This window comes from Strix aluco, chromosome 6 (genome assembly GCF_031877795.1).
Source record: "Strix aluco isolate bStrAlu1 chromosome 6, bStrAlu1.hap1, whole genome shotgun sequence".
In the NCBI taxonomy this organism is placed as follows: Eukaryota; Metazoa; Chordata; class Aves; order Strigiformes; family Strigidae; genus Strix; species Strix aluco.
The window spans coordinates 18,317,129-18,342,727 of NC_133936.1; the positions used below are offsets into that span (position 1 = coordinate 18,317,129).

A 25,599-nucleotide genomic window follows, 5' to 3' on the forward strand; every position below is an offset into this window, starting at 1 on the left:
TTCCACTTTTATTTTATTTCTCTGCCAAAGGCTGAGAGTGTGGCCAGGCTGCCTAAAACCGTAGTGATCTGTTCTGACTGCCCATCGGTTCCTGTGCTGGTGGCCAAGCTCTCCCCAGGTCTCACTGCGTATTTCTCCTGTGCCTTTTCTCCCATCGTGAAGCTCAGTTGAGAATGCTATCCCTTCGGTTCGTGGTCTGCTCAGATCTGCAGGAAGGTGCTTTAGACCTCCACACTGAAAGGCTGTAAAACACCTCATGCTTTAGCTGGTTGCTTTTAACCTAGAAGCATTTCCCTACTCTAGTTTATGTTGCAGTACAACTGCTTCTGTAGCCCAGATAATGAGAAAATATGAATCAAGGATGTGAGCAAGGGCAGGGATTTCCCAGCTCCGTTGCTGAGGAAACAGAGCTGCATGGTCTGCTGTTGCTGTGTAGTGGGTCCCCTCTGGTGGCCTGGGGACCCTTGTCAGGGCAGAAGAGTTGATACTCTTCAATAGTGATGGGGACTCCACTCTCTGGACCCTTTGTCCTTTGGTGTGGTCCATGCACTCTGGTCACAGCCACATCAGCCCGCCTGGGACAAGTGCTGGGCCAGCCCTTTATTTTAGATGTCCCTGGTTGTGCTCTCTCCATGGCAAAGCTGCAGCCCTGGATTTTCTGCCTAACCCCGCTGGAGCCCCTCACCTTGTCCAACACTGCTCCGACACCCTGAGAGTGGTGAGAAAGTCCCCTGTGAGCTCGAACGCATGAGCCTTCAGTCCCCAGCCCAGCCCATGTGTGTGCGGAGGGAGGCATTTACTGCGGTGCAGAGTGAGGCGGTGGCTGGATTCCAGCTCTCCCATGGCGTGGTCCAGCACCCTGCTGCCCGTAAGGTCTGCCAGCCTTGGGAACGGGAGTGCCTTTCTTGCAGGGCAGCGCTCTGCATAGTTGAAGGATCATTTTGGGCAGCCATGCACTTCTCATGCCTTCTCTGTTCAGCGTGGAGTAGAGTTCAGCACTGCAGCCATTGAATTGAAATTACTAGCCCCAGCGCAAAGGCCGGGCGCGAACGTAATCCTGGGATGCAGATGGAATTTGCTGACGCATCCCCACAGTGGGTGGTTTCTCACGGGTATCTTTTTTTTTGACCTGAGTGGCCAAGCAAAAACTTGGAGTCTTGATTAGGAAAAAAACAGGTCGTCACCCTGTGCCTGTTTTTGCACCCAAAATGTGGTTCTGCAGCTGAGAGGGAGCAGTGATGCTTAACTGCGTGGCAAAGCAGCATGCCAGGCTGTCGGTCCCTGTGTCACTGGCATTTCTGTGGTGGCTGAGCTGTTTCTGAGCTGTCTTGTCCTCATGGATGTCTTCTTATGGCCAGCAGGACCCTCTGCTCTTCAGCTTGAACTTGCGGGTGGCCTTGGGTGGTGCTTTGTCTTGGTGTGTGACTGCACTTGAGGCCACTTGTTTCCTGGAGCTGATAGGTGAGGGTTGTTTCTGTGCTGTTAAACACAAGAGTTTGTACCTAACTACCAGGTGTAAGAGCAGCTTCAGGCACTCTCAGTCAGTTGGTTTCAGATGAATGTGCTTCATCTTGTTGAATTGAAGGGGTACAGACCCTTATTTTGAAATGTATATTGGTTTTAAAACCTGTTTATTTTGTGTTGTTGTTAACTTGCATGTTCAAGCTTTAATCAGAAGCCCCAGAGCTGCAAGTGAGGAACTTGGTGTGAACTCAGGTGTCATTTAGAAAAAGATGTTTTCCTTTCTAATCATAAAGAACAGAAATTGCACCCTGCAATGGCATAGAAAACGATAGCAAATCACAGTTGCCTGACTCCCTGCCCCCCTTGCGACTTTGGGCTGCGTGAGGCTGACAGCACATTATCAGGTCAGCCTGCAGCTCATACATTTGCAAGCTCTTGTTATTTTAAGCATGTCACCACAGCTGCGTTTAAAATAACCTCCCCAGCCAAACTCATGTGATGGAGGGATGATGTGCACGCCCGGGCTCTTAGGGTCTCGTCCTTTCTTGTTAGAAATGGGTCTGCGAGGAGCTGCTGCTGCCATTAGAGGAGCACATGCTGCAGGGAGGCTTGGGCTGGAAGAAGGGACTTCCACTGACGCTTGGTGGGGTGCGCACGGGCTGGGGCGCGTGGTGGCCCCTGCGCACCTGTGATGTGACATTCGTAAAGGCTGTGGCAGTGCTCCAGCTGACGTCCCGAAGCTTGCGAGCAGGCTGCGCGATAATAAAAGGTGCTAGCGAAATAGTTGTAAGCAAGTGCAGCTGTACGGTCACTCCAACAGTGACAACTTTGACCTCTATATTGTATGTCAATAAGTCCAAGCCAAAATCCATTAATTACTAGTAATGATGTTTGGGTTTGTCTTCCAGCCTGGCCAGTTCACCCTGGGCTTTTCCCAGCTCATGTTTCTACAATAAAATTTCCAAGTGTAGTTTTATTGCTGTTGCAAGCAACAGAACGGACTCCTGCTCCTTTGCCGTAGGGTTGGGTTGGCAGAACTAAGAATTGCATCAAGCCGTGACCTTCCTCCACCCCAAAACTCTGACTGAGTCAAACATAAAGGGGAAACTTCCCTGACTGGTAACCAGCGGGGATTTACCTTGGGGGAGGTGACGTGGTTCGTGCCCAGAGCCACGGGGACATGGCAGCTGCTGTCCTGTCGTGCCCACAGCCTGGCATGTGAAGGTGCCTTTGTCTCTGCCAGTTCTCCTGGATGTTCAGCAGCTGCTTTGCTGAGTTGTCCTTGCAGCGAGGACAGGAGCTGGTTTGCAGAGACACATCAGAAGTGGCTGTGCTGACACGCAGGAGGTGGGACAGGAGTGTGGACGGGGGAGGGACAGGCACCATAAGCTGGCGCTTCCAGTCTCTGTGTATCCTGACCTGTCCCTAGTGGGGACATGTTCTTCCTTCCATCCTTCCTGGGCTCCTGTGTCTCCACTGGGAAACAGCAGTGGTTACTAGCCATCGGCCGGCACAGTCCTCGCCTGGAAGCTGTACAAAAGGCCCTGACACTTCCTTCTGCAGCTGCTGCTTCCAGTGCACCCCTGCCCCGGCCCAGCTAGCCGCTTCTACGGCTCTGCAGCAAAACTGTTCCGGAGAGGGGCAAGCTCGGCACGTTCTCCCTCTGCCGCTGCAGGGCTGGGGACCAGCCCTAGCCAAGCAGGTGGTGGCAGCTAAGCTACCACTGTGCCTGTACCCGTGCTGGTCACATGTATGCCACTGTTGTCACTCCAGAGCAGGGTCACACAGGGCTTCTGCTGGCATACTCACACCTGTGTCTAAGCTGGCTGTAGGATTCACATTCCTTGTTACAGCTTCATTAGGCCAAATCACTTTTATTTTTACAGCAGGATGATCCACTGATAGGTGTAAAGCTGGGTGGAGATGAGACACAGGTGGCTTTCACTGCAGGCGGGTTTTGCAAGGTCATTCAAAGCCGGGTGAGAGCACAGGCAATGGTCAAGCTGGCAGCACTTGTGGTGATGCTGCAGTGACAGGCCCCTCCAGGCAGGGACATCGGGGACACTTTCATTCACCTTCTTGTATTTTTTTTTCTTTTTTACATCTACGTTTGCTGGTGTGGTGGGGTTGCTTTGTGGTTCGAGTGTGCTTTCAACACAGGTGGATTGGTGGAGGGAACGGTGTGCGGAAGCCGAGCTTTGCTCGGTTGTTTACTGGGGGAAACTTGAGCTGGGCGAGTGGCGGCATCTGAGCCACAGCCTCTTCGCTGTGTGCTAATCGCTGTGAATGTCACAACACAGCCGGGTTTGCTGCTGGGCACAGATTGGGTAGCAATCAGAGAGTGTGGTACAGCTCAGTTGTACATGCATGGGATTCCCTTCCCCAGGGCTCAGACCCCCTCTGGGCTGCAGCTTGCAGAGGGACACAGCCACCTCGCCCTCACTGGGAGTGCTCAGCGTGGCTGTACAAGCGCGAACGAGTGTTGCAGCCATGGGCATGGAGCAGACCTGACCCCTTCCATACTTCCTTGCAGAGCTTGTCAGGGCAGCAGCTCTCCTTGAGGATGTATAGCTCCTATGGGATCCTACGTGGGACGTTCCCTCCTTGTACAGCCTCCAGTTGGAATGCTGCTGACCTGGTGTGCACTGGAGACTGGGGCCTGATTCACAGGTTGAGGTCTGGCAGATGTAGGTCTTTGTGGGGTGTGGGTCTGTCTGACCAGCCCTGTGCTGGGTGTGAGCCACTGTCATGGCACTACAGAGCAACCTCGGGGTCTCCTAGCTACACTTGAACTGCTGTAGCCAAGGCTTGATTTTCAGATAAGAAAGGAGTTTGTACGTGTATTGCAAGAAAACCAAGAGGGTGATGGTTGATGCTCTGCTTACCCTTCTTTTTATACTTTTTTTAAATATGCAAGCTTGTGAAAGCTGGAAGGTGGAAGAGCAAGCCAGCCAGCCTGCCTGCTTGGGATACAAATTCCTATCGCGGCTGTATCCAGGGGTCCTCCAGGCATGTGTTAAAGCAAGACAGATATCTGGCGCATGGTTTGTTTTCTCTTTCCCTTCTCCCCAGGCACGAGGATCTTACAGGCATGGTGCAATAGTTCATTTTAGGAAGATTCAGGACACCTGTGTCTGCAGCTCTGTGATCTGCCAGTTGCTCCTTGCAAGAGACTTTTCTGTAGGACTGCAATGGGGGAGGAACATGTGTGTGCCAGTCTCTGCTGGAAACCGAGGTGTTGATGTTAGAACAGCCCTGTGTTTGCTCCTTTCTGCCTTCTCAGTCCTGAGCTTTTTAGGATGCCGTCAGCCCTCACTGAGCTTTGCCATGGGGTTACAAAAGTGAGAAACATGTTCCTTTTAAAAGGAAGGGCTGAGGTTCTCGCCTAGTTGTGTGACCTTGGGAGTTGACTTTAAGGAGTGGGGAGAAGAAAAAGAAGCAGACATTTTGGGGCTTGTGGTGGGGTCGAGAGAGCTGGTGGTGGAACACACGGTACAGTTTGGAGACACAGAACTGTGGGAGTGGGCTCTGGCTGCCATACCGGGACCAAGGCAGATGGGCGGGCGGCCTCTCCGGCGGCCTCTCCTCGCAGCTGGGTCTGCTACCTCATGGCCCTGGCTGGCAGCCAGGCACACCTACGCATTTGCAGGGTACAAGCTTTCCTGAGGATGGTACTTTTCCCAGGGCCCTCACTAAGTTGTCCTTCACATCCTCTGGTTTCATGTGAGGCACCAGCTCTTCCACTGACGTGTTCCCAGGATGCTCTTGGGGAGCTCGGCATCTCCACAGAGACGTGGTTTTTCTTCCTGCAGGGAAAGCAGCTCACCCTGCTTCCCTCCTGGGGCACTGGGCTGGGTGTTTTGCCCTGCCAAGGGTACCAGGGCCTTTCATATTGTTGTCTTGTTTTAGGCCAGTGAAGATGCTGCTGTAGATGACTGACTCGCTCGTGCCTTATGTGCTATGGCTCTACATGGCCTCTGCAGGAGCAGAACGTGCTAATCTGGGCCCTAAACAGGAGAAGAGCATCGGGCTCAAGTCAGGCACCCTTCTGACAGGGAGAGCTCAGCCACGCCAGGCCTGGCACCTCGCACAGCAGCAGGCGAAACCCATCTGGAATTTAGAGAAGTATGTGAGTGCTTTCCAGCATCGTGGCCTGCTGCCCTCAGGGATCCCTCTGCAGCAATCCTGCTTCCTGTGCCCACCATCACTATGCCACGCACACCCCAGTGAAGACGCCCTCCCGAGCCTGCCCGTGGCCCAGCCCTGCCTGGACCTGGGCGGGAGCACTCTGCTCCACCGACGGTCCTGTCTCAGACCCAAACCCTACGGGTTTCCTTTCCGAAGCTCTCCGGACACCGGCTCTGCCACGGGAAGGGTGATGTCTTCCTTGGTGATGGAGCCCTGCCTGCTGCCTGCGCTGGTGGAAGAGCACTCTGGGTCTGGGGTCAAAGGCTCTGCCCTCAGCTCAAGTCAGCAGGCTTCCAGCTCCTATAGACCAGTGCTCAATAATAACTCCTTCCTACGGCCAAGCAGTGCTAAAGTGCCTTTGCTGCAGTCACTGGAGATGAAGAAAGTGAAAAACACCCTGAGTTTCCCCGCTGCCTCATGGCCCCACTCTGGGGATGATGGAGACAGCTCCCCGGGCAGCCTGGTCAATGGAGCAGTGAAAAGCAGCGACCTTGTGTTGGAGGAAACTGTGATGCCCTCCCCGACCCTTGTGCCCAGCAGTGCGATCCTCAGGGAGGACCGGTGCTTGCAGGAGAACACTGAGAGGAGAGTGCATAGCTTGAAAGAGAAGGAGCCGGAGATCAGCCTCACAGAGACTGTGCAGCAGCAAGCCAGACAGACTGCCACGCTCAATGGCTTTGGACACGAAGTCGAAAGCTCTGGCCTTACAAACATGGGCAGCCTGTCCGACTGGAAAAGCAGGTGGGGGCAGCACATCATAGCGCAGCTCACACCAAAAGAAACCATCGCTCCTCTGAACTTGGAGCTGGGTAGCCATCGCCTTAACGGTAACTCGAGCCTTATAGGCACCGATAGTGCCATCGTCTGCACTAAGCGTATCAGCGTCCATCTCTTGGCCTCGCGCGCTGGCTCTCCCAGCCGCAGCGCCGACTGCCAGCTTGTGAGCATGCTGAGCTCCCATGGCGGGGACCAGGTGGCGAGAGCAGAGCCTCCGCACCTCGCTGCTGTCTCCGAAGTGGCAACTCAGATGTCCACCATCCAACTGGAGAAAGAGGCTGTGCTCCCAGGAAAGCTCAAGTAAGTAGAGCCAGGAGGAGGGAGGCCCTGTCGGGATGGGCTGGGCTGGCTGTAGTGTCTCTGTGTGCTGGGAGAGGATGCACTGTGGGCGCTACAGGGGTGGCCATAAGGATAACCATGGGCTGCATCCCTGAGCAAAACCCATCTGTGGCATCCTGGTGCAGGGGGAGCCTTCCTGCCACCCCCAGCTTGATGCAGGCACTCAGGGTGGCTCCGAGCTCTTCCACCTTCTCCTTCAGCCACAGTGTGGAATTGCTGTATGCAGCCACAGTGAGGAATTGCTGTGTGGCATTTCTAGCTCATTCCCTGCACAGTCACGGGGCCCTGCCTGCTGTGGCAGGCTCTGCATGTATGTTGAGTGAAGCCTGCTGTTGAGCCATGTCCAGCAAGGCTTTCCTGGGCAGAGACATGGGTTCCTAAAGGAATGCAGAGCTGGCGCAGGACAGGGAGGGTGCAAGGACATGGAGGTCCTGCTCTCCTGCTGGGAGAGGGTGTCCTTTTGCCTCTTTCTTTCTGGATGCTCTGGAAAATGTTCCCTCTTAGGGTGCCCTGGGGCCTCTCCATCTTGCTAGCTTGAGATGAGTGCTTGTACATCAGCACTGGGGAGGGCAGTGCTGTCACCCCCTGCCCACATTATCTCATGCTGCCTCATGGGCTCCTGGTCTTCTGGCCCCAGAAAACATGTGCCACTCCTTCTGATGGGATGTCCTTTGTCCCAGTGTCACTGCTGAACAGTCACCGCTGGAGCTGAGCCATCCCCAGGATGAAGCAGAGGAAGAACTTCCTGATGGCCTGGACGAGAGCTGTAGCCAGGAGGAGGATGAGGACAGTGAGTGCTGGTTCCCTGGGGAGGGCTGTGCTCTGTGCCTCAAGTGGGGAGTGTAGGGGCCATCTGGGAGCTGGGGGGTGAGAAAAGCTGCCCTCCTGTCTTACATTCATGCTGTCATTTCAGGATGACCTAGAGATTGTGCTGAATCCAAAACCGATGTTGCAGCAAGGAGGAGCTGCATGGGTTCCCCTGGGGAGCAGGCTAGGGTTCACCACTGTCCTGCTCCAAAACATACCCATCTTCGCTCTGTGCAGGGCTGTCAGCTCCACCCCCTGCTCTGCCTTTTATGCCACCGATTAGTGGGCAAAACTCAGGGTCCAAGGATTCAGGGCAGCTGGGAAGGGTCTGTCCCCTGGGGCATTTGTTTTCTCTCTTCCCTTCCTAACTCTGTGTGCATTCGTTCCACACGGAGACAAAACTTGGGTCTGTCTGCTCCTGCAGGTGACTCTGATGCTTCCTCTGTTGCTGGCGTGTCATCCAGTGGCTCTGTGGCTCTTGTATCCAGGTTAGTATCTGTAAATAGTGCATTGAACTTGGCATCTTTGTCCAGACTTGTCTGTCTGCCCTCCTTGGTGACAGAGGAGAGCTGTAGCATGTAGGGGAATGGAGTGAAGGTAACAGGCTTCCCAACCAAAATGAGCTTCCTTGCTACCCTGCAGACCAAAGCTACCTCTCTTGCTATGGACAGCAGCCTGCGAAGTGCTGAGGGTGCATCCGCCACAGTGAAACAGGGGTCTTAATTTCACTGCCAGTGCCAGTTGCTGGGTTAGGTTTACTGGATTAAATTGTGCTCTTGCAGTGTCATTATCATGCAGATGAAGCAGAGTGGAGGCGTCCTGGGATGGAGATTGCAAAAGCTTCTTGGGGTCCTGTGTCTCAACACTGCATCCTAGAAATGAGTCCTGGAGCCTGGGTTTTTCTTTAGCTTTTGGAAGGAGGTTCTCTGGGGAGGATTGGTCAGCCTGTGCTCATCTGAGCGTGCCTCCGTGATGCCTGGCAGACCTTTGTGGGACCCATTCTTGCCCTCCAGCAACGGGAGCTGGTCTTTGCAGCTGTGCTGCCCCCTGCACCAGGGCTGCCTCGGGCTTTGCTGTCTGCCCAACAATTTGCTGCTTTTCATCATGCCATAACTCACCTGGGAGACGAGAAAGGCTTCCTGCGAGCAAGTGTTGAACCTCGGGGTGCTGCAGGGCTCTTGGTGTGAAAGTCATGCAGAGGTGACATAAATTGGTCCAGCAGCTGTTTCTGGCAGGATGTGACTGGTTGGCCTCTGGGGGCAGATGCGAGGAAGCAGCGCTTGGGCCAAATGCCTCCTGCGGTGGGGAGGGAGGGATGTTGGTCACTTCTCTGTGCAGGCTGTGCACTGGGCTGCCTTCAAAGCCTTGGCAGCTGTCTCCTGCCTTCAGTCTGTTGTGGGCAAAACCAGTTTTATGTCAGAGAATGTTGATCAATATAATTTATTGCCAATTAACAGACTTTTAATTACCGATTCAAGTATTGGAAAAAAAAAATATATATACAAGGACTTAGGAAAAACACCGCTTCTTCGCCCATCCTGGTCTCCAACCCCCTCGCTGCAGGCTACACTCAGCCCCTTCAGCAAGGTGAGGGCTGGCCTGGAAGATGGGGTCAATGTGTTGTGGTTCCTTTTCTTTTGCTGCTCTTTGTTCCTTAGTGGATTGCTCTGGTGCAGCTTCTTTCACTGGCTGCAGTGCATATGTTTGAATATATGTTCATTATAAACTCTACTTTTAGCATCATCACAACCTTAATAGAGATGTTATAAATTCTACCCTTCCTCCCAGGTGTTAGGGATTGCTGTGGTGAGAAGGTATACATACAGTCGGTAAAACTCCTCCAGCCCTCTTCCCGGCAACACACCAAAACCAAGAGGGTTACAACAGCTGAATCATATATGCATTACAACCTCCACCCCTTGTTCCTGTGGATTAGGTTATAGGGTTTGTCATGTAACAAACACCACCCCTTGTCCTGGCAAAACACAAAACCCGTGGGGGTTACGACACTTGGCATGTGAATTCATTACAAGCTCGCCTCTTCATCGCTGCAGACTGGGTTACTGACCTTAGCGCCCATTGCTTGCACCACACTGCAATGATGCAAATTCCCTATACCAGGATCAAGGCTCCTTCCAGCTTCCCCCTTCCTCCATGTGCTACTTTTCATCTTTAGCCAACTGCCTACTGCTTCATCTCTCCTAGGAACTGCACCGAGTGCCTGGCGCAGCCCGCTGAGGCTCAGGAGAAAGTGCTCAAACCAGCTCTTGTCTGCAGTTTATTCCCTAATGTGCCTCCAACCATCTACTTCAGTACTCGGGATGAGAGAGGTGAGCTGGTGTCTGTTGCTGTGCAGGGTGAGAGTGGCCAGCCTGTTGTTAGCCAGCAGCGGTGCCAGCGCATAGCTGGGATCTGACCAGCAGCGCCTCCCCTTCACCCGTTCCCTGATGAGACCCAGCACGGCTGTGAGATCCAGAGGGCTGGAGTAAAATGTCGGCTGCAGCCTGGAGCATGAGTCAGGCTGCCATCAAATGTTCTGGTGCCCTGGATCTCCCCCAGCCATGCAGTCTTCTGCTCCATGTTAGTTCTGTGAAGGGGGCTACACACCCTCCTCTGCAGGCCTGGTGCCTGTGCAACAAACCATAAGAATGTCCCTGGGTGCAGCTGTAGAAAATTCAGGTATTGCGTTTCCTTCTGTCCTTATCTTTTTGCCTTCCTAGTGGAAAAGCTGCCTTGGGAGCAGAGGAAGCTGCTGCGATGGAAAATGTGCACAGTCACACCAAACATAGTGAAGCAAACTGTTGGCAGGTCCCACTTCAGAGTCAGCAAAAGTAAGTTGTGGGAGGCTGGCAGCATCCGACATGTCATGTCCTCCCTCACCTCCAGCCCATGGGCACGGGAAGGCAGACTGCCTGCTAAGAGCAGAGCAGGAGCGATACAATACTGCTGGGTTCCTGTTTCTGCCTGTCTGACCCTCAGTATCTGAACTCTGTGGGTCCTGACAGGGCCTGATCTCCCCCTTGGCTTGTCCCTGGCACGGACCACAAGGACTTCCTCGTGGGCTGTCAGGAGCTGAGGCAGTGTGTGGGACAGCAGAGCTGTGCTCTGGCTTGTTTGAGCTGTGCCTCTAGATGGTGCTGCCACTCTAAGGAGGCTGGCACTCATCTGGTGCCAACCCCAGCATCGCTGTCCCTTGTCCCGGTGCGCTGAGGAAGAAGCCATCCTCTCTGACCATAGCCAGAGAGTTCTCAGGGTTGGGATCTTGTCGCTGAGGAGATGTGTAGGAGACGGCTGGGGCTGGGGAAGCACTGAGCATTTGCAGCTGTGATCCGTACCCTGGAGCATGATCTCCCAGCAGTACTTACGGGGCTCTTGCGTGTATCAGGAGTCCTCTGCGCAGACCGTTTTGGGGCTGTAATGGGACACTTAGGGCAGAGCAAGACCTAGGAAGTCTTGCAATCCTACATGTCCCTCTGCAGTGCAGCACTGATTAGCCAACTGCTTCATTCACCTGCTGTAAAGCGGGGAAGTCAGGGTGCTGGGGGATTAAAGCCATTCCTTTGACCCCCTGTCTGCCCAGATCCCTGCAACAATCATGTTTGCAAGGATATGACCACCTGGTTAACTGGATCCCACTCACAGCCCTTGGTTTGGCAGCTTCGCAGTAGCCAGTATGAGTGCTTTGTGCTATTGCTGCAGCATCCCTGGCACAATTCTGCTAGTCCCAGGAGATGGGGTGCTGGTGGGTTGAGAGGGTGTTGTGGGTGGCAGGGTACTCGGTCATGGACTTTTCTGGTTTTCCTGCAGAAAGCAATGACTGGCTGGGTTGCTGGGGCCACCACATGAAATCCCCCAGCTTCAGAGCCATCAGGGAGCACCAGAAGGTAGGGGATGTTTTGGGCTGACCTCCTTCACCTGCATGGAGAGCGTGTTGGGAGCAGTTTGGGTGCCCCTCTCTTCAGGGCCAGGTGTTTGCTGTGCAGGCTGTCCCTGCAGTGTCCCTGCAGTGTCCCTTCCAGAGCGTGGCAGCTGGCATTCCTGTGCTGGCAGATGAGCCCAAGAGCCAGGCACAGCTGGGTGAGCAGCCCCACTGTGAGGCTCACTCTTGTACAGACTGAGGCCAAGCCGTGTTCACTTGTGAGCTTGTCTAAATTTAGTCATTGTTGCTTAAAACAGTCCTTCCTCTGGCAGAACTGAGCGGTAGGGCCAGTGCCCTCCCTGCCAGTGCAGCCAGAGGGGATGATCACAAAAGGGTCAAGAAGTGGCCCATGGCTTGGGGAACGTGCAAGGGACCAGAGGTTTGATATCTATCACACATACATGTTTGTTCTGGAGAGCTGTGAGGCTTCAAACTGCTTGGTCTTGAGGCAGCAGCCAGTTTTGGAAGTTAGAAGCCTCCAACACTGTTCCTGTCCTGCGGCAGGATCTTCCTGCCCCCAGAGCTTGTGTTGCATGGGCAGGACTCTGACATACAGTTTAGAAGCAAGTGGGAAACCACTGGGGTGGAGGATACTTCCAGAGGAAGCTCAGAGGCTGAGGGTTAAGTGCCCTGCAGCTGCTCAGACATCAGAAGGGACAAGGTGGCAGCTTCTGGCTTCATAGCCAGTGTGGGTCACCGTGCGGGTGTTTGTCTCTGCAGAGCTTCAGGAGCAGGTGGTTCCTGTCTTGGTGCAATCCTGGGAGTGGGGAGCAATGACCATTACCCTGCATTGTGTTCAGAAAGGATGTATTCTCTGGCCAGGGAGCAGCAAGGGGTGGGCAGGGAGGTGGGGAAGCAGGGAGATCTCACAGCATCTGGGTTCGTTTTCAGCTAAACCACTTCCCCGGTTCATTTCAAATTGGGAGAAAGGACCGTCTGTGGCGCAACCTGTTGAAGATGCAGGCTCGCTGTGGAAAGAAGGAGTTTAACTTCTTCCCCCAGTCCTTCATCCTGCCCCAGGACATCAAATTACTCAGGAAAGCATGGGAGGAAGGAGCTAGCCACCAGAAATGGATTGTAAAACCAGTAAGTGCAAAGCAGAGCTCAGTCTTCTGTCTCATCGTAGCTACAGGGAGAAAGTCGTATCCCTTCTTGTTTGTGTTTTGCAGCCAGCATCAGCCAGAGGCATTGGTATCCAGGTCATCCACAAATGGAGCCAGCTCCCCAAAAGGAGACCACTGCTGGTACAGAGGTGAGTGAAGGCAAGCAAGGCTGGCACACAGCCTGGGGCCTCCTAGCATCTAGTCTCTCTGGTCAGGTCTGGGCCGCTGCCATCATGTGGCAGAGCAGAAGCACCTGATTTGTATCGGGAAACTTCTCAACTGCCTGGGTGTAATGCTGCTACTGGAAGTCTGGCTCTGTCAGCTGCACCTGGGCTTATTGGAGTGCTGCTGTCTCTGTGCAGGTTTTTGAGGTCTTGGGTACAAACTGGCTTCATGGGCTTTCTGGAGCTTCTCTCTGGCAGGTGATCAACTGCTCTGCTGTGATCCTACTCCCACGGGGGTTTGACATCTCTGGGGTGCTCTGGGGTTTGGCATCTTTGGAGGCAAACAAACCTTCCAGTGCCCACAAGCACAGTGGGAAGAGAAGGGCCAGGGAAGAGGTGGCAATTGTCAAAGGTTTGTTATCCTAGTTAGAATGGGTCAGTAAGAGCTTCTGTGTGTGTGGGTATTGGTCAAAGGGTTTTCCAAGATTTTTAGAATCTCCTTCCCCTCTGCAGTAAAATGGAATAGATCATCTTGGTGAGCTCATCTTGGTGAGCCTTGTCTTGAGGCTGCTTTCTGGGAAGGTTCTTGTGAGGGCAGGAAAACTGTCCAGTGTTTGGCAGACGGAGCTGCTGTGTTGGCTTCTCTGTTCTCCCTGTCCACTCCCCGTGCAAAGTGATAGCTTTCCTGTGGAAAATCATGAACTTCTGAGGTAAATAATCAAATGATTTGGATGAAAATTTCCAACTGTTTCTTCTCACTGAACCAAACCATCTGTGGCCCACTGCATGTCTTAAATGTTCTTGATTGTGATCAATCTTGTGGGTGTGGAAAAGCTACTGTGCCTTAGAGCTGGGGAAAATCTCTTCAAAATGGAACTGAGCAGAAGGGAATACTGCTTCTGTGCTGCAGGATCTCCCTGTGCATGGGAGAGCTTTTTTCTCTCTCATATTGACTGTGGTGCACTTGGAAATGCTCTGCAAAGGGGCTTCTGCAGTGATCCCTGGTTTTGCCAAGCCTTCTGAGGTTGGGGCTGGAGATGTTCCTGCACACAGAAATCATAACCCTTCCCCTGGTGCTTGCTTCCCTCTGCAGATATCTGCAAAAACCCTACCTCATTGGCGGGAAGAAGTTCGACCTGAGGATCTACGTTTACGTCACTTGCTATGATCCCCTCAGGGTCTACCTGTTCAAGGATGGATTGGTTCGCTTTGCCAGCTGCAAGTAGGTGGTGCGGGAGAGCTGCCTCAGTGCTGAGGCGCGTGTGGCTGTGGTACCCGCCTCGGCTGGGACAGAGGCAGTCGCCCTGCATGCGGTGCTGCTTAAAGCTTTAGCTGTTTAAGAAGCAGTCTGGAAACACGTGGGGTCACTGCAGGTCACAGCATTGAAAGAGAATGTGAGAGGATGCTTCGTTCATCCACCTTTCCCAAGGCAAGATCATCTCAGTGTAAAGCAGCTCTTGAAATATGCTGTCTGTGCTTCATACTGCATAACAGCTGGCATACCAGAAAATGAGATGTTTCTCCCAGTTTTGACTATATTGCCTCTGGCTGCTGTAGTTCCATCAGTGCTTTTGCTCACTGATGCTTTGGTTTTCTCTTAACGGCACGCTATGAGGGTGGGATTGCATCCCACTGTCCCAAGGTAGCCTGCTCTGTGTCTCATGCTTTGTCCTGTCAGCTCTGGGCCTGTGGGGACGGAGAGCTCTGGGCAGCCTAGGAAGGGGAGGCAGCAGGGCTGGTGGGCTGCCAAGAGTAGTCTGAGATGAGAACAGAGTTTCTGCCTGTCCCGTGGGCCTGGGGGCAGCAAGTTCAAGCTCAGACTGCTTGTGCACCTATTGCCTCCTCCAGGTACTCCTCCTCGATGAAGAGCCTCAGCAACAAGTTTGTGCACTTGACCAACTACAGCGTGAACAAGAAGAACACGGAGTACAAGTCCAACTCGGATGAGACTGCTTGTCAGGGACACAAATGGTAGGTGCTGCTTTTAGGGCACAGGGCAGCTCTTTCTATTCCCTTTTAAGTCAGCCTTTTTCAGTATTCCTACACAAAACTTGGAAGGTGCTTCCTGTATCATCTGCTCCCGCTTGGGGAAACTGGAAGAGCAGAGTCATTTTAGCATGGGATAGTGTCAATGGAATCTGGATGGTCTCCCTGGCTTGTGACTCATTCTGTCCACTGCTGCTTGGACTGTGGTTGCTGTTCATCCTGCCTGTGTCTGTGCTGTTCCCTGCTTCCAACGCTGCTCTCATCTGTGCTCATTCATCCCCTTGCCCTATGGCGGGGGCGGTGGGATGTGGTTAAAGTGGAATCTGATTTTTTGCTGTTAGAACTTGAATGGGTAATTGTGATGCTTAAATTGGCTAGATGGAAGCTTCTTCCTATCTCACTTTTGACTTCCATGTGGAAGCAGAGAAAGGGACAGGCTTGGTGCAAAACTGATAATTTATGTGCTACTCGGTGTGAATAGGAGAAGCGGTGCCATTTCTTGGCATTTGGGAGGAGGGCTGCAGTCTTGCAGGAGTTCCTGTTCCCTGCTGTCCCATGGGTGGACTGATCCAAGGCCCCAGGCACTTGTCTCTGATTCCACAGTGGTGTTTGAACTCTTTTAAAAATAGTGCAGGATAGAGTTCTCAATTCGTGGGCCTGGGCAGGGCTACTTCACTTCAAAGGAAGCTGCAGAAGGTGACTGACTGTGGTAGGATTGCTTTCTCAGACCTGGACATGTGGCACAGTGGTCTGTTCCTCCACTGGGACTTTTGAGAAGGGCCTGCTGTACCCCCAGCAGTTGAAATCCCATGGGCTTGGAATTGTGTGGGTTTTCATACCACCATGCAAGTCAAAGCTGGCTGCTCCCACGTTAAAGATGAGAGTGGCTGTAATCCACTCCATCTTGTATACAGGAAGCGTGACCTTTGGATTCCTGGCCGTTATCCACATGGTCTCACTTGAGCAACTTCTAGCATCTTTGGCTCAGTGTCAGGGTAGCTTGCAGCACTCAGTGTGGTGTGGGAAACTCCTATAATAGCAGAGATGCTCCCCCCTACCATCTTGTTCTCCACATTTTTCAAAAATTTTTCTCCACCCCCGAAGCCTCAGTGAAATGACTCTAGCTAAAAGATTTACGGGGGTCTTGCTGGATTCCTGCTGAGCTGCTTTGCAGTGTTGCGGGGGAAGGCCTGCAGGAAGGGGAGGTTTGCTAAGGACACGGAGCGGGAGGGAAGAGAAGATCTGGGCTTGACTTACCTTGCTCATATGCTAATTTGGGACCTATTACTTCAGTGCTGGGACAAGTCTATGACAGTTTTATGTTCCTGGTAGCTGGGGCCTACAAGACCAGGGTCCAGGCTGGGGAGGGCAGCAACCAGGAGCTGAGGGGTTTGAGGCAGAAGGATGGCCGTACCAGGGAAGAGCTTTGTCAAGGCTCCCCTCTGCTGCTTTCACTCCCCTAGCAGAGCTGGGCAGCAAGGGGCTACAGAGCTACCTCCTTTGCTTTCTCTCTCCCAGGGCACTCAAAGCTCTCTGGAGTTACCTGACTCAGAAGGGAGTTAATAGCGAAGCCATCTGGGAGAAGATTAAGGACATCGTTATCAAAACCATCATTGCGTGAGTCCTGGCACCCCTTGCTCTGTGCCTGGCTGCGGGGTGCACCCTGGCCCCTCTGGCTCTCCAGTCCCCTCTCAGCCCAGTCCTTTTGCTCTTAATCTAAATGCTACCACTGCCGTTGGCTTCCGTATTTCTCTCTGGATCCTTCCTTTCATCCTGTTACTTGTGCTCCTGCTGCAGTAGCTGCAATGGGTAAATAGACCTTACATTTCCTGGGTCTGCCTGCAGTGCAGGGGGGGAGGCCAGGAGGGTGCGGTGTACCCAACACTCTGCCCAGCTTGCCACCCACTCCCCTGCTTGGCCAGCATGCCTAAGAAAGGTCCCCTGGTGCAGGATGGGTCTTGTGTTCAGAGGTGGATCCTGCCCAACAGAGCAGGGATGCTCAGGATGCAATGCTGGATCCATACGCAGTGCAGCAGCAGCAGCTCACAGGCAGCCCACCCGCTCCCGCAGCATGTGGCTGCATACGCTCTCAGAACCAGCAGCGTGTGCTGTGAACAGCCAGAGCTCTGTTGTCTGACTGTTGGAAACAAGCATTTTTTCCTTGGCTTGCAGATCTGAGCCCTACGTGAACAGTCTGGTGAAGATGTATGTGCGGCGACCGTATTGTTGCCATGAGCTTTTTGGGTTTGATATCATGCTGGATGAAAACCTCAAGCCCTGGATCTTAGAGGTCAACATTTCCCCAAGGTAAAGCAGATTCTGAACTACAGCAGAGTGGATAATGGCCTTTCTTTTACCACAAAGTGGATTTGATTTGTGATGTCCCCTGCACTCTGTGCTGAAAGACTGTGGGTTTTGAAGCCTCCCTGTCCAGATTGCAGCAATCAAAGTCCTCCCTGTCTGCGAAAGCAACACCCATCCGCAGCTCAGAAAGCTTCGCTGGGCATGCTCTAGCTAGAGCCAGGGAAGAGTACATTAAAAAAGGAAGGCCAAGTAGGGATGTGTCATGTAGGGAACAGGTGATGGCAGAGATTTCTTCTTTGCGTAGGCAGCAGTGATCAGCGGCTCCACTGCCTCGTGCACCGTTCCTTGCTTGCTGACGGCACCCGGCCACGCGGTGTTGGCTGCGCAGGCAGGGCTGGGAGCTGCAGTGTACCTGAGCACGGCCTCTCCTGCCGGCATGAGCTGGACACACAGCTGTGGTCTCACACAGAGCTATGGGGAAGGATTTGCCAGTTTCCATCAAATCTAGGCAGAGGTGGAGAAATGAACTGTTTCTGGTGGGGAGCCCCCATTCAAAGAGCTGTTGTCAGGATTTTTCTCTCAATGTCTCATTGCTGGCTGTGATGAGGCGAGGGACAGGCTGGGTTCTGTATCCTGGTCGGTATTAACCCAGGGAGTGGTCCTGGGGCCGTGGGGCTCGGCACCTCCATTCCAGCACTTGGACTGCTGTGATGCTTCCTCCCTGCAGCCTCCACTCCAACTCCCCACTGGACGTGAGCATCAAGGGCCAGATGATCCGGGACCTCCTCAACCTCGCCGGCTTTGTTCTGCCCAGCCTGGACAGTGTGGCCTCAAGGCCACAAACACGAAGCGGCTCTACCTGCAGGTCAGCCCCCTTCTCTGTCAGAGAGGCATGCTTTTCTCTTGGGGGATTTCACCTGGGGGCTGCTGGCAGCCCATCAAACACTGATTTCTATGCTGTTGAGAGCCTGTGCTTGCTGGTCCTTCAGCTATGGGTCTGAGGGACTTGCATCATTGCCTGGGTATCTGGTTCCTGCGGTCTCTTCAAGGCAGAAGGATTTATGCCCTCTCTGCAGGTCCATAGTTGGAAGTGAGGCCAGTGTAATTTGTGCTTGCTCTGCAGTTAGTTGAGTCGTGCTCTTCCCTCCTTCCCCCTGCCAGAACTAACACGATGCTGAGCTGTACTGCCTCTCCATTTGCTTGGAGAGCTGGCTGGCTGTGCTGGGACTAGATCCGCTTACCCTCTACCCCAGGGCTGACGTGCTGCTGCCTTGAGCAAGAGGAGCACCTGTTATTTTGCAAAGGCTGAAGCGATCTGTTCCTGAGGCAGGACTGCAGGTGTCGGAGGCTGTAGACCTATGGGTAGGGGTGTGCACAGTCTTACCTTGCAGCTAAGATGACTGTTTCTTCCATAAGGCTAGTTCCTGGGCATGTGCCCACCCAGGCCCCTGCTTCTTCTGTGTTTCACTGTAGTTTGGGCTTATACTGGTTTCAGACCTGATGGTGAGTGGAAATCAGTCCTGTTCCCTGCTGCAGAGCGGCTGCTGGCCTTATGTCACTGAAGGAGCAGCTTGCTGGGATGAGCACCAGCATGCGGTGATGTATGGGCACGCTGAAAGACAGGACTCTTGCCCTCAGCCTGCCCTGTGCCTTCAGCGAATGGAGAAGCTTGGAGCGCGGGCCAGTTCCAGCCGGGGAGCTCTCGCCAGCTCATCTGCGGCGCTTTGATCACACGCTCATTTGCGGCCTGCGATGGAGGTGCTGAAGGGCAGGTGTCCTCAGGGGGACCTGCAGGGGATTAAGCGGATCCTTAACATGGTTCAGATGATGCATTACCAGAGTTCCTGCATCCACGGGCAAGCTTGCTTAACCGTATCTCCTGCTCTGGGAAGGATATGAAGGGTTTTTTTGCATATGGGCGTAATTCCAGGAGATATGTATGTTCCCCAAGCACCATGCAGCACAGCCTCAAAGCTCTGCTCTCCCTGTTTGGATCTACACACAACTAATTATTTTTGTAGCAGCAGAACAAATTAACTGTGTTGATATAAGGGTTAAAAGGTGTTGGACAAGTGTCTCCCAGACTCTGGCATCCCCGAGTGGTTCAGCTGGGTGCTTAGAATAGTTTAGATGGTTGCTGGTCAGATCGCACAAAAGGCCAGGATTTCCCATGGCATGTGGAGCTGGATCTGAATTCGAGTCTTGAGAGTCCTTGGATGTTGCAGGAGGAAGTTTTTGATCTAAGAGTTCTCTCCTTCCTTGCACAGTACCAGTACTGAGTACTTGTACCCCCAGGCCTGTGGTTACAGTAAGGAAGCTGTGTTCCAAGCGGGATGAAGCCTGGTGGGATCTCATGCTTACAAGTGCTGTGAATTGGGTCACGGTGTGTCTTGGGCCCTCTTGCATCCTATGTGGGAGTGAACGCTGGATGAAAGAACGCTGAAATGCCTTAGTGAGGATCTGACAGGGCCCTCCCAGTTCCCCTGCCCACATTCTTCCTGGGTCCTGAGCTGATGCACAAGGCTGTGGGTGAATCATTGATCTCAGAACTACTGAAATCCTTGGAAAAAGCATTCTCTGCTCCACAGCATCTTCCTGAGGGAGTCACTGCTCTCACAGAAGTGGCTGGGAGCAGCTCTGTCATGACAGGACTTTGTCTTCTGCACTTAAATACTCTACTGCCTCTTCTTGTGTCCTCAGTCTGGGCAGTGCTTTGAAAGAGAAGCCCAAGCCAGCATCTGAGCATTTCATAGCAGAGAGGGTGAAGAAAGCCTATTACTTGACACAGAAGATACCTGACCAGGTATGACACAATCTCCTCTGATACTGGCACCATCCTCCCAAGCCACTGTCCCAACTAGTCCCACATATCTGTCCCTTGTCCCTCTCCAGATTGTGCCCCTCTGTGGGGACAGCCAGATGATGGGGAACACTTGGGCTCCAGTAGCTTACAAGAGCTGGTCAGAAATAAGCTGGATTTGCTTAAGCCACTGCTGCACTGGCTCATTTTTGCATTAAAATAGCCATGTGCTGAGGGGCACGTTACCCGCCAGTCCCCAAACAGGGTCTGAGCATTGCCTGTTCCTCCTCGTGTCTCTGCGCAGCTCTCATAGACTTTGCCTGCTGACTCCATGCAGGTTAGCAGGGACACTTGCCTTGTGTGCCTCTCGGCAGTGTCTGTAAGAGAGGTTGGGCTGCAGAACTCGGGATGTCCTCAGCTCTGACAACACTGAGCCTAGATTTCTTCATTTTGCATGTGGTCTATGTCCCAAAGATCTCAGACCCATGGAGACCTCTGCCTGAGAGGGTTGGAGGAGTGGGGAGGTGGGAACAGGGACTGACAAAACGTAGTTCAGTTCTCCCTGACCCTGGGTTGCTCTTGTCTGCAGGATTTTTATTCTTCTGTCTTGGACATCCTGACCCCAGATGATGTTCGCGTCCTGGTGGAGACAGAGGACGAGTATTCCCGTCGCGGGCAGTTTGAGCGGGTGTTCCCCACCCACATCTCCATGCGGTACCTGCGCTTCTTCGAGCAGCCTCGTTATTTCAACATCCTGGTGACCCAGTGGGAGCTCAAATACTACTTGAATAAACACAAAGGTAACTGCCATCCGAGAGCTCAACACAGTCACTTGAGTCAGGCAGACTGCCTGCCGGCAGTCGTGGGAGACTTCTGAGCTACGCATGTTGAGGGGGAGCTGCCTGCCTGCACACTAGCCATAGGAAATGTGTTACCCTCCCAGACTGCTTCAAATATCATGAAAAGCTTATTCTGAGTTGATCAGAGGTGCTGACTGCTCTGGTAAACACAGCACCAGGACTTCTAGGTGCCCCAGGGCTGAAGCAGGCTGGGATTCTGCCTTCAACCTGTAGCTCTGGCCTCTTACTGCATTCCTCTGCCCTCTTTTGGGGGAGAAACAGCTGGAGACACTGGGCTTTGCTCCTTACAGGTGATCTGTGAAGTGAAGGAAAAATTGGGCCTGTTCCATGGTCTCCTGCTGCTTTCTAATTGATGAAAAACTGTCAGTGTGCACACAGAGGGATTTTTCCTAAACACTAGAAATCTAGCTATCATTTCCACCTTTCCAGGACACAACTCTATATTTTAATAAAAAACATCCTTTAATGAGGCATAGCTGGGCTGGACCAATTCCGTCTCACCTGGGCCTGTCTCTGTCAGGGCAGCAGTAGAGGCTATTTAGGAGAGAGAACCAGTGAGGTTTAGTGTGAAGGGTTAGAGAAGATAAAAAGAAAGAGACTGTGGCTCTGGGCTCTCCATCCAGCATCAGATCTAGCTGGAGAGGCTTCTGCAGGAGCTGGCCCTCCACTGACATGACCGTTTGTGTGCTCCTAGCCTGGCTGTCATGCAGAGAAAAAAAGAATGCTTTTGTCACTTTTCGCTGGTGTTAAAGCAAATATCAAAGGGGTCAGTAACAGTCTTTCACAGAGAGGCAGTAACCTCATAGCCTTCTCCAGCTGCGCTGTCAGCATGTGTCATCCTTTGACTCGCTAATACCTTTGCTGGATGCTCTTCTGTCAGCTGGAAGAAAGATCCTGTCATTGTCCTCATTGAAGTGCTGCCCTGAACTTTGCCGCTCAGGCCGGGGCCCTGGTTCAGTGCTCCAGCTTCCCCAAAGCAGCCCAGTGAGCAGATTTGCTCTACCTCCTCGTTGCTCTTCGCCTCTAAGCAAAACCCAACCTCCCTCTGGCCCTTCCCATTCATGTACGTTCCGTGCAGCCCTCCTCTCTCCGTGGCCAGCAAGGTGCAAAGCCCAGGCTGGTGTGCAGAGCTGGGGCAGGGCTGCCGAGCTGCCCTGCTCCTCTCAGCCCCCAACACGTGGGGTTTTTTTCCAAGGTCCTGGGGCTTGCTGAAAGGTCACTGAGGCGCAGAGTTTGGACAGCAAGGATCCCTCCTATAGCCAGGACTGGTATCATATAGCAATCCACAGTAACCCCAGCTGGACAGCGTCAAGTTCCTGGCCATTGATCTGCTGGTTCTTAAATCTCAAGGCACCTTAGTTTGTGCTATGGCTCTAGGGCTCTTAAAAAAAAACAAACAAACAAAAAAAAAACCCAACAAAACCAGGAAGGGAGCAGTCCTGGATTTCTCAACATTTCTGGATTAGCAGAGAACAAGGAGCTTGGCTGTAGTGGGGACAACTAGCAGGAGGCCTTGGAGGAAGTGGAGCCTGTTCAGTGCAGTCGGACACATGGCTCTGCTTCAAGGTGACCTCCCTGTGCTCTGGAGCAGCACATCGTGTGTGTGTCTGGAGGAACGGTCCCTTCCAGTCACACCCCCGGTGAGCTCGGTCCGTGCCAGCCTTGCCCTCTGCCAGGGATGGAGACCAGATTTCAGCCCATGTCGAGCTCTGGGTGGATCTGTGCAGGGAGGAGATGATGTGCTGGGATGCTGCAGCTCATCGGTGCTGTGCAAGGAGGAGGTTGCTCGAGCTGCCCTCCTCTGGGAAAGGGGCTGGTGACAGCAAAGTTGCTCTACATTTGCACTGTAGGAACTTTCACCGGTGCAGCCCAAATCAGGTGCTACCGTTGGCAGGCACCAGGCTCAGGGGGACAGCCAGTCTGGTCTAATTCGGCAAATCCTGTGTTGCCCCAGTTTTCCTGCTTAGCTGAGCCTGCTGCACGGTGCGTCTGGCTCCCTGGGAGGAAGACAGGCACTGCGGCAGCCCACGTGCTGGCGCTTGCTGGTGTTTGCTCGTACAAAGGGTGAACGCCCTTGGTTTACCCCGTGTTTGCTGGGACTCAGGCACGTGTTCAAGTAGTTATTGCATAGCATGTACTGCACGGTCAGTTCACTCCGAGCAGTGTATTTGTGTGCTTCAAGCTGGGAAGACTTAACTCTCTGCTAACTTGGTCGTTCATTCTCTTGTCTTTTCTGTCACTGCCCAGGTCTAGAGCTTCTGAAGAACTGGTGTGTCAAAGGCTACCACACTGGGGCTGGGGTGGATTTGGCCCAGACGGTGCGTATGGCTGTGGGCTTAAGCTTAGGGAGAGGTGGTTGTTTGCCTGGGCAGAGTTGGGCAGAGAGCCTGGATGTTCCTGTGGCTTCTGCCCTACCTGTTTGCCCTCTTCTTCCCCCTCTGCCAAGGCCTCCAGGAATCTGGAAAAAACCCTGCTTGTCTATCTCACACCAACATGAAGTCCACCCAGTATATCAGATCTGCAAGTACTTTGCATCTGAATATCCTTGGGTGCACTGGGCACAGCCCTACATATTTGGCACCTGGCCTGCCCTTTATTCCCCCCCCTCTGTGAGGGAGCCATCTCCGTCTGTCACTCCTGTGCCTTACAGCAGGCTGATCCAGTGAAAGAAACCCACTCTTTTGACCTCGAGATGCTCTGCTCCCACTTACAGCAGAGGGATTCATTAAGCAGAGAGCAAAGACTGTTCTGTTTGCTATTCTGGGAACAGTCTGGTGGCAGTGACGATGCACAGCAGTGTGAGGCAATTCAAGCTGAAGCGCACTAGGGCAGCCTACGGCAGAGCACAGAAGGCTTGAGGGATTTTTGCCATGACTTAAATAGCCATTTGGTTGCCTTTCTCTTGTCCTGCAGTGGTCGTTGCCAAAGTCTTTCTTCCTCCAGAAGAGCAGCATTCAATCAAATGGCTTCAGCAAACTGGAACTGGGTAGACTGGGGTGAGTTCACACTGGCCATGACGCGCATATTCACAGCGTGGCTTTAGGACTCGTGTCCTGAGAGAGAACTGGCATCAGGGAAAGCAGCTTTGTTAAGGGGAGAGGAACAGTTGGCTTTGCAGGCTCTGAAGCCAGCCTCCACGCTCTGGAGAGCCAACTGGTGGGGCTGACATGATGTTTACATGTCTGGGCACGTCTCCTTGGCACTGTACGCCCAGCTCAGATGGGAGTGAGGCCCAGAACAACCAGGCTGAGTGATATTTGGGGTTGTGGTGGTCAGGACACGCTGACAAGATGTTCCCCACAGGGACCCCCACAGGGTCTCTCAGCCGCAGCGTGGGGCTGGGGGTAGCAGTGAGGCCTCCAGGACTGCTGCACTCTGCCAGCTTCCCCAAGCAAAGCTGGGCTGCAAAATGGGTGCTGCTCACCCCGACAGCTTCCTTCAGAGAGGTGGAGAACTGGGGTTTGTCTGGCTGAGCCGAAAAGGAGGGCGGGCACACCCCTGGTCTCTGGTGTTAAGTGAAAGGGCATCCCTGCTTCTGTGCCCAGGCCAGCATGGAGTTGGGTTTACGTGCAGCCAGGGAGATCAAGCTGTGACCCTAAAGTCCCATCACTGTCTTGGATGTCTGTTGGGGTGAGTGGTGGTGCCTGGGATGGGAGGTTGAGTAGGGGAGCCTGGCAGCCCTGTCTCTGAGTCTGTGTGTAATGACACTGCAGATGAATGTTGTTCCATGGCCCTTTTGATCCTTTCTTGCTGTCCCTAAGCAGCATGGGGTCTCCTTCCTCCTGCAGCACGCTCCTCCCTTCGGCTGGTGAGGACCTCACAAGATGCCTGGAGCCCAGCCCTACTCAGAGCTTACCTCTCAACAAGTGCACTGGTGGAGGCAACCAGAAACCTGCTGGCTGCCTCTCGGACACTGCCCTGGTGATGTGACCAGGCAGCCGCCGTCCCTCCCCGGGGACACCTCAACCTACCTCAAAGGAAGAGACAGGAACTGGCTCTGGAGAGCAAGGACTGTGGGAGCCCCCTGCGCTGCACACTTGCTTGTGGGGCTGGTTTTAGAGAGGGATGTTTTACTGGGCAAAGAGGAGAGCTGTGTGGCTTCCCTTTCTAAAACAAATGGCAAAGCCTGGGGAAGTGGGCTTTGTCTGGCCTTTGTCCTATGCTGCTCTTAAGGCCTGACGTGATGGTGGTAGTTTCTTTGCTGCGTGGGAGCTGGCTGAGCTTGGCCTTCCCTGTCCCCAGCCAGCACGGGCTGAGCCCTTGCTCGCCCGTGTCTCCGTGCGCTTGTCCTGAGCTGCTGGGAGCAGGGTCAGCTCCTGCCCTGCTGCAGCCTGGCTGCTGGAGAAAGGTCCCCAGCCACCACCCCACTCCTCTGGAAGGAGCAGGGCTTGGGACTTTCAGCCGAGCCATTTCATCCTTTCTGAATGCCTGTGCCAACATCCTGCCCTCCTGCAGCCTCGGGGCCTGGGGGAAACTTCGGGCTTGCCCATAGCTGCTTGAGGAGACCAGCATAGCTCCAGTTTGTGGTGGGGACAGTAGGGCTGCCAGGGAGGGAGCATCCTCTCGAGGCTGGGTGCTCTCCTGGGTGACCTGCAGCATGCGTGCGGGGACTGCAGGCATCTTCTCCTGGGCTCTGCTCTCTATTTTCCCTTTGTTTCTCAAGGATTTCTATTAAAGTTTAACACTCAGCTGCCCTTCGTCTGCCTTCATTTCCCTGACCTGTTCGGGTCTGCAGGGCAGCTCGGCTCTCCCCACGCTTTGCCAAGCTCTGGTGCAGGAAGGCTTTGTGCCACCACCCTGCTGTTCCGCTGTCCTTCCCGGAGCTGGGGGTCGTTCTTGCTGCCCCACGGCAGGTAAGCATGCCCCACTGCATGGGGGAGCGGCTCCC

At 53.6% G+C, this 25,599-nt stretch overlaps 1 protein-coding gene across 1 annotated transcript; it reads left to right on the forward strand.

Annotated features, from left to right (window-relative positions):
* The first annotated feature begins 81 nt into the window (after positions 1–81).
* On the forward strand, positions 82–25,399 carry TTLL4 (tubulin tyrosine ligase like 4). Its single transcript, XM_074828887.1, has 19 exons — positions 82–4,701; positions 5,374–6,729; positions 7,449–7,558; positions 8,000–8,063; positions 9,781–9,905; positions 10,296–10,406; positions 11,383–11,459; positions 12,386–12,580; positions 12,664–12,746; positions 13,855–13,983; positions 14,610–14,732; positions 16,266–16,364; positions 16,920–17,054; positions 17,779–17,916; positions 19,752–19,854; positions 20,441–20,651; positions 22,959–23,029; positions 23,625–23,707; positions 24,500–25,399. The coding sequence occupies exons 2-19, from the start codon at positions 5,396–5,398 to the stop codon at positions 24,639–24,641; spliced, it is 3,333 nt and encodes a 1,110-aa protein (XP_074684988.1). The 5' UTR covers positions 82–4,701; positions 5,374–5,395; the 3' UTR covers positions 24,642–25,399.
* The last annotated feature ends 200 nt before the right edge of the window (positions 25,400–25,599 follow it).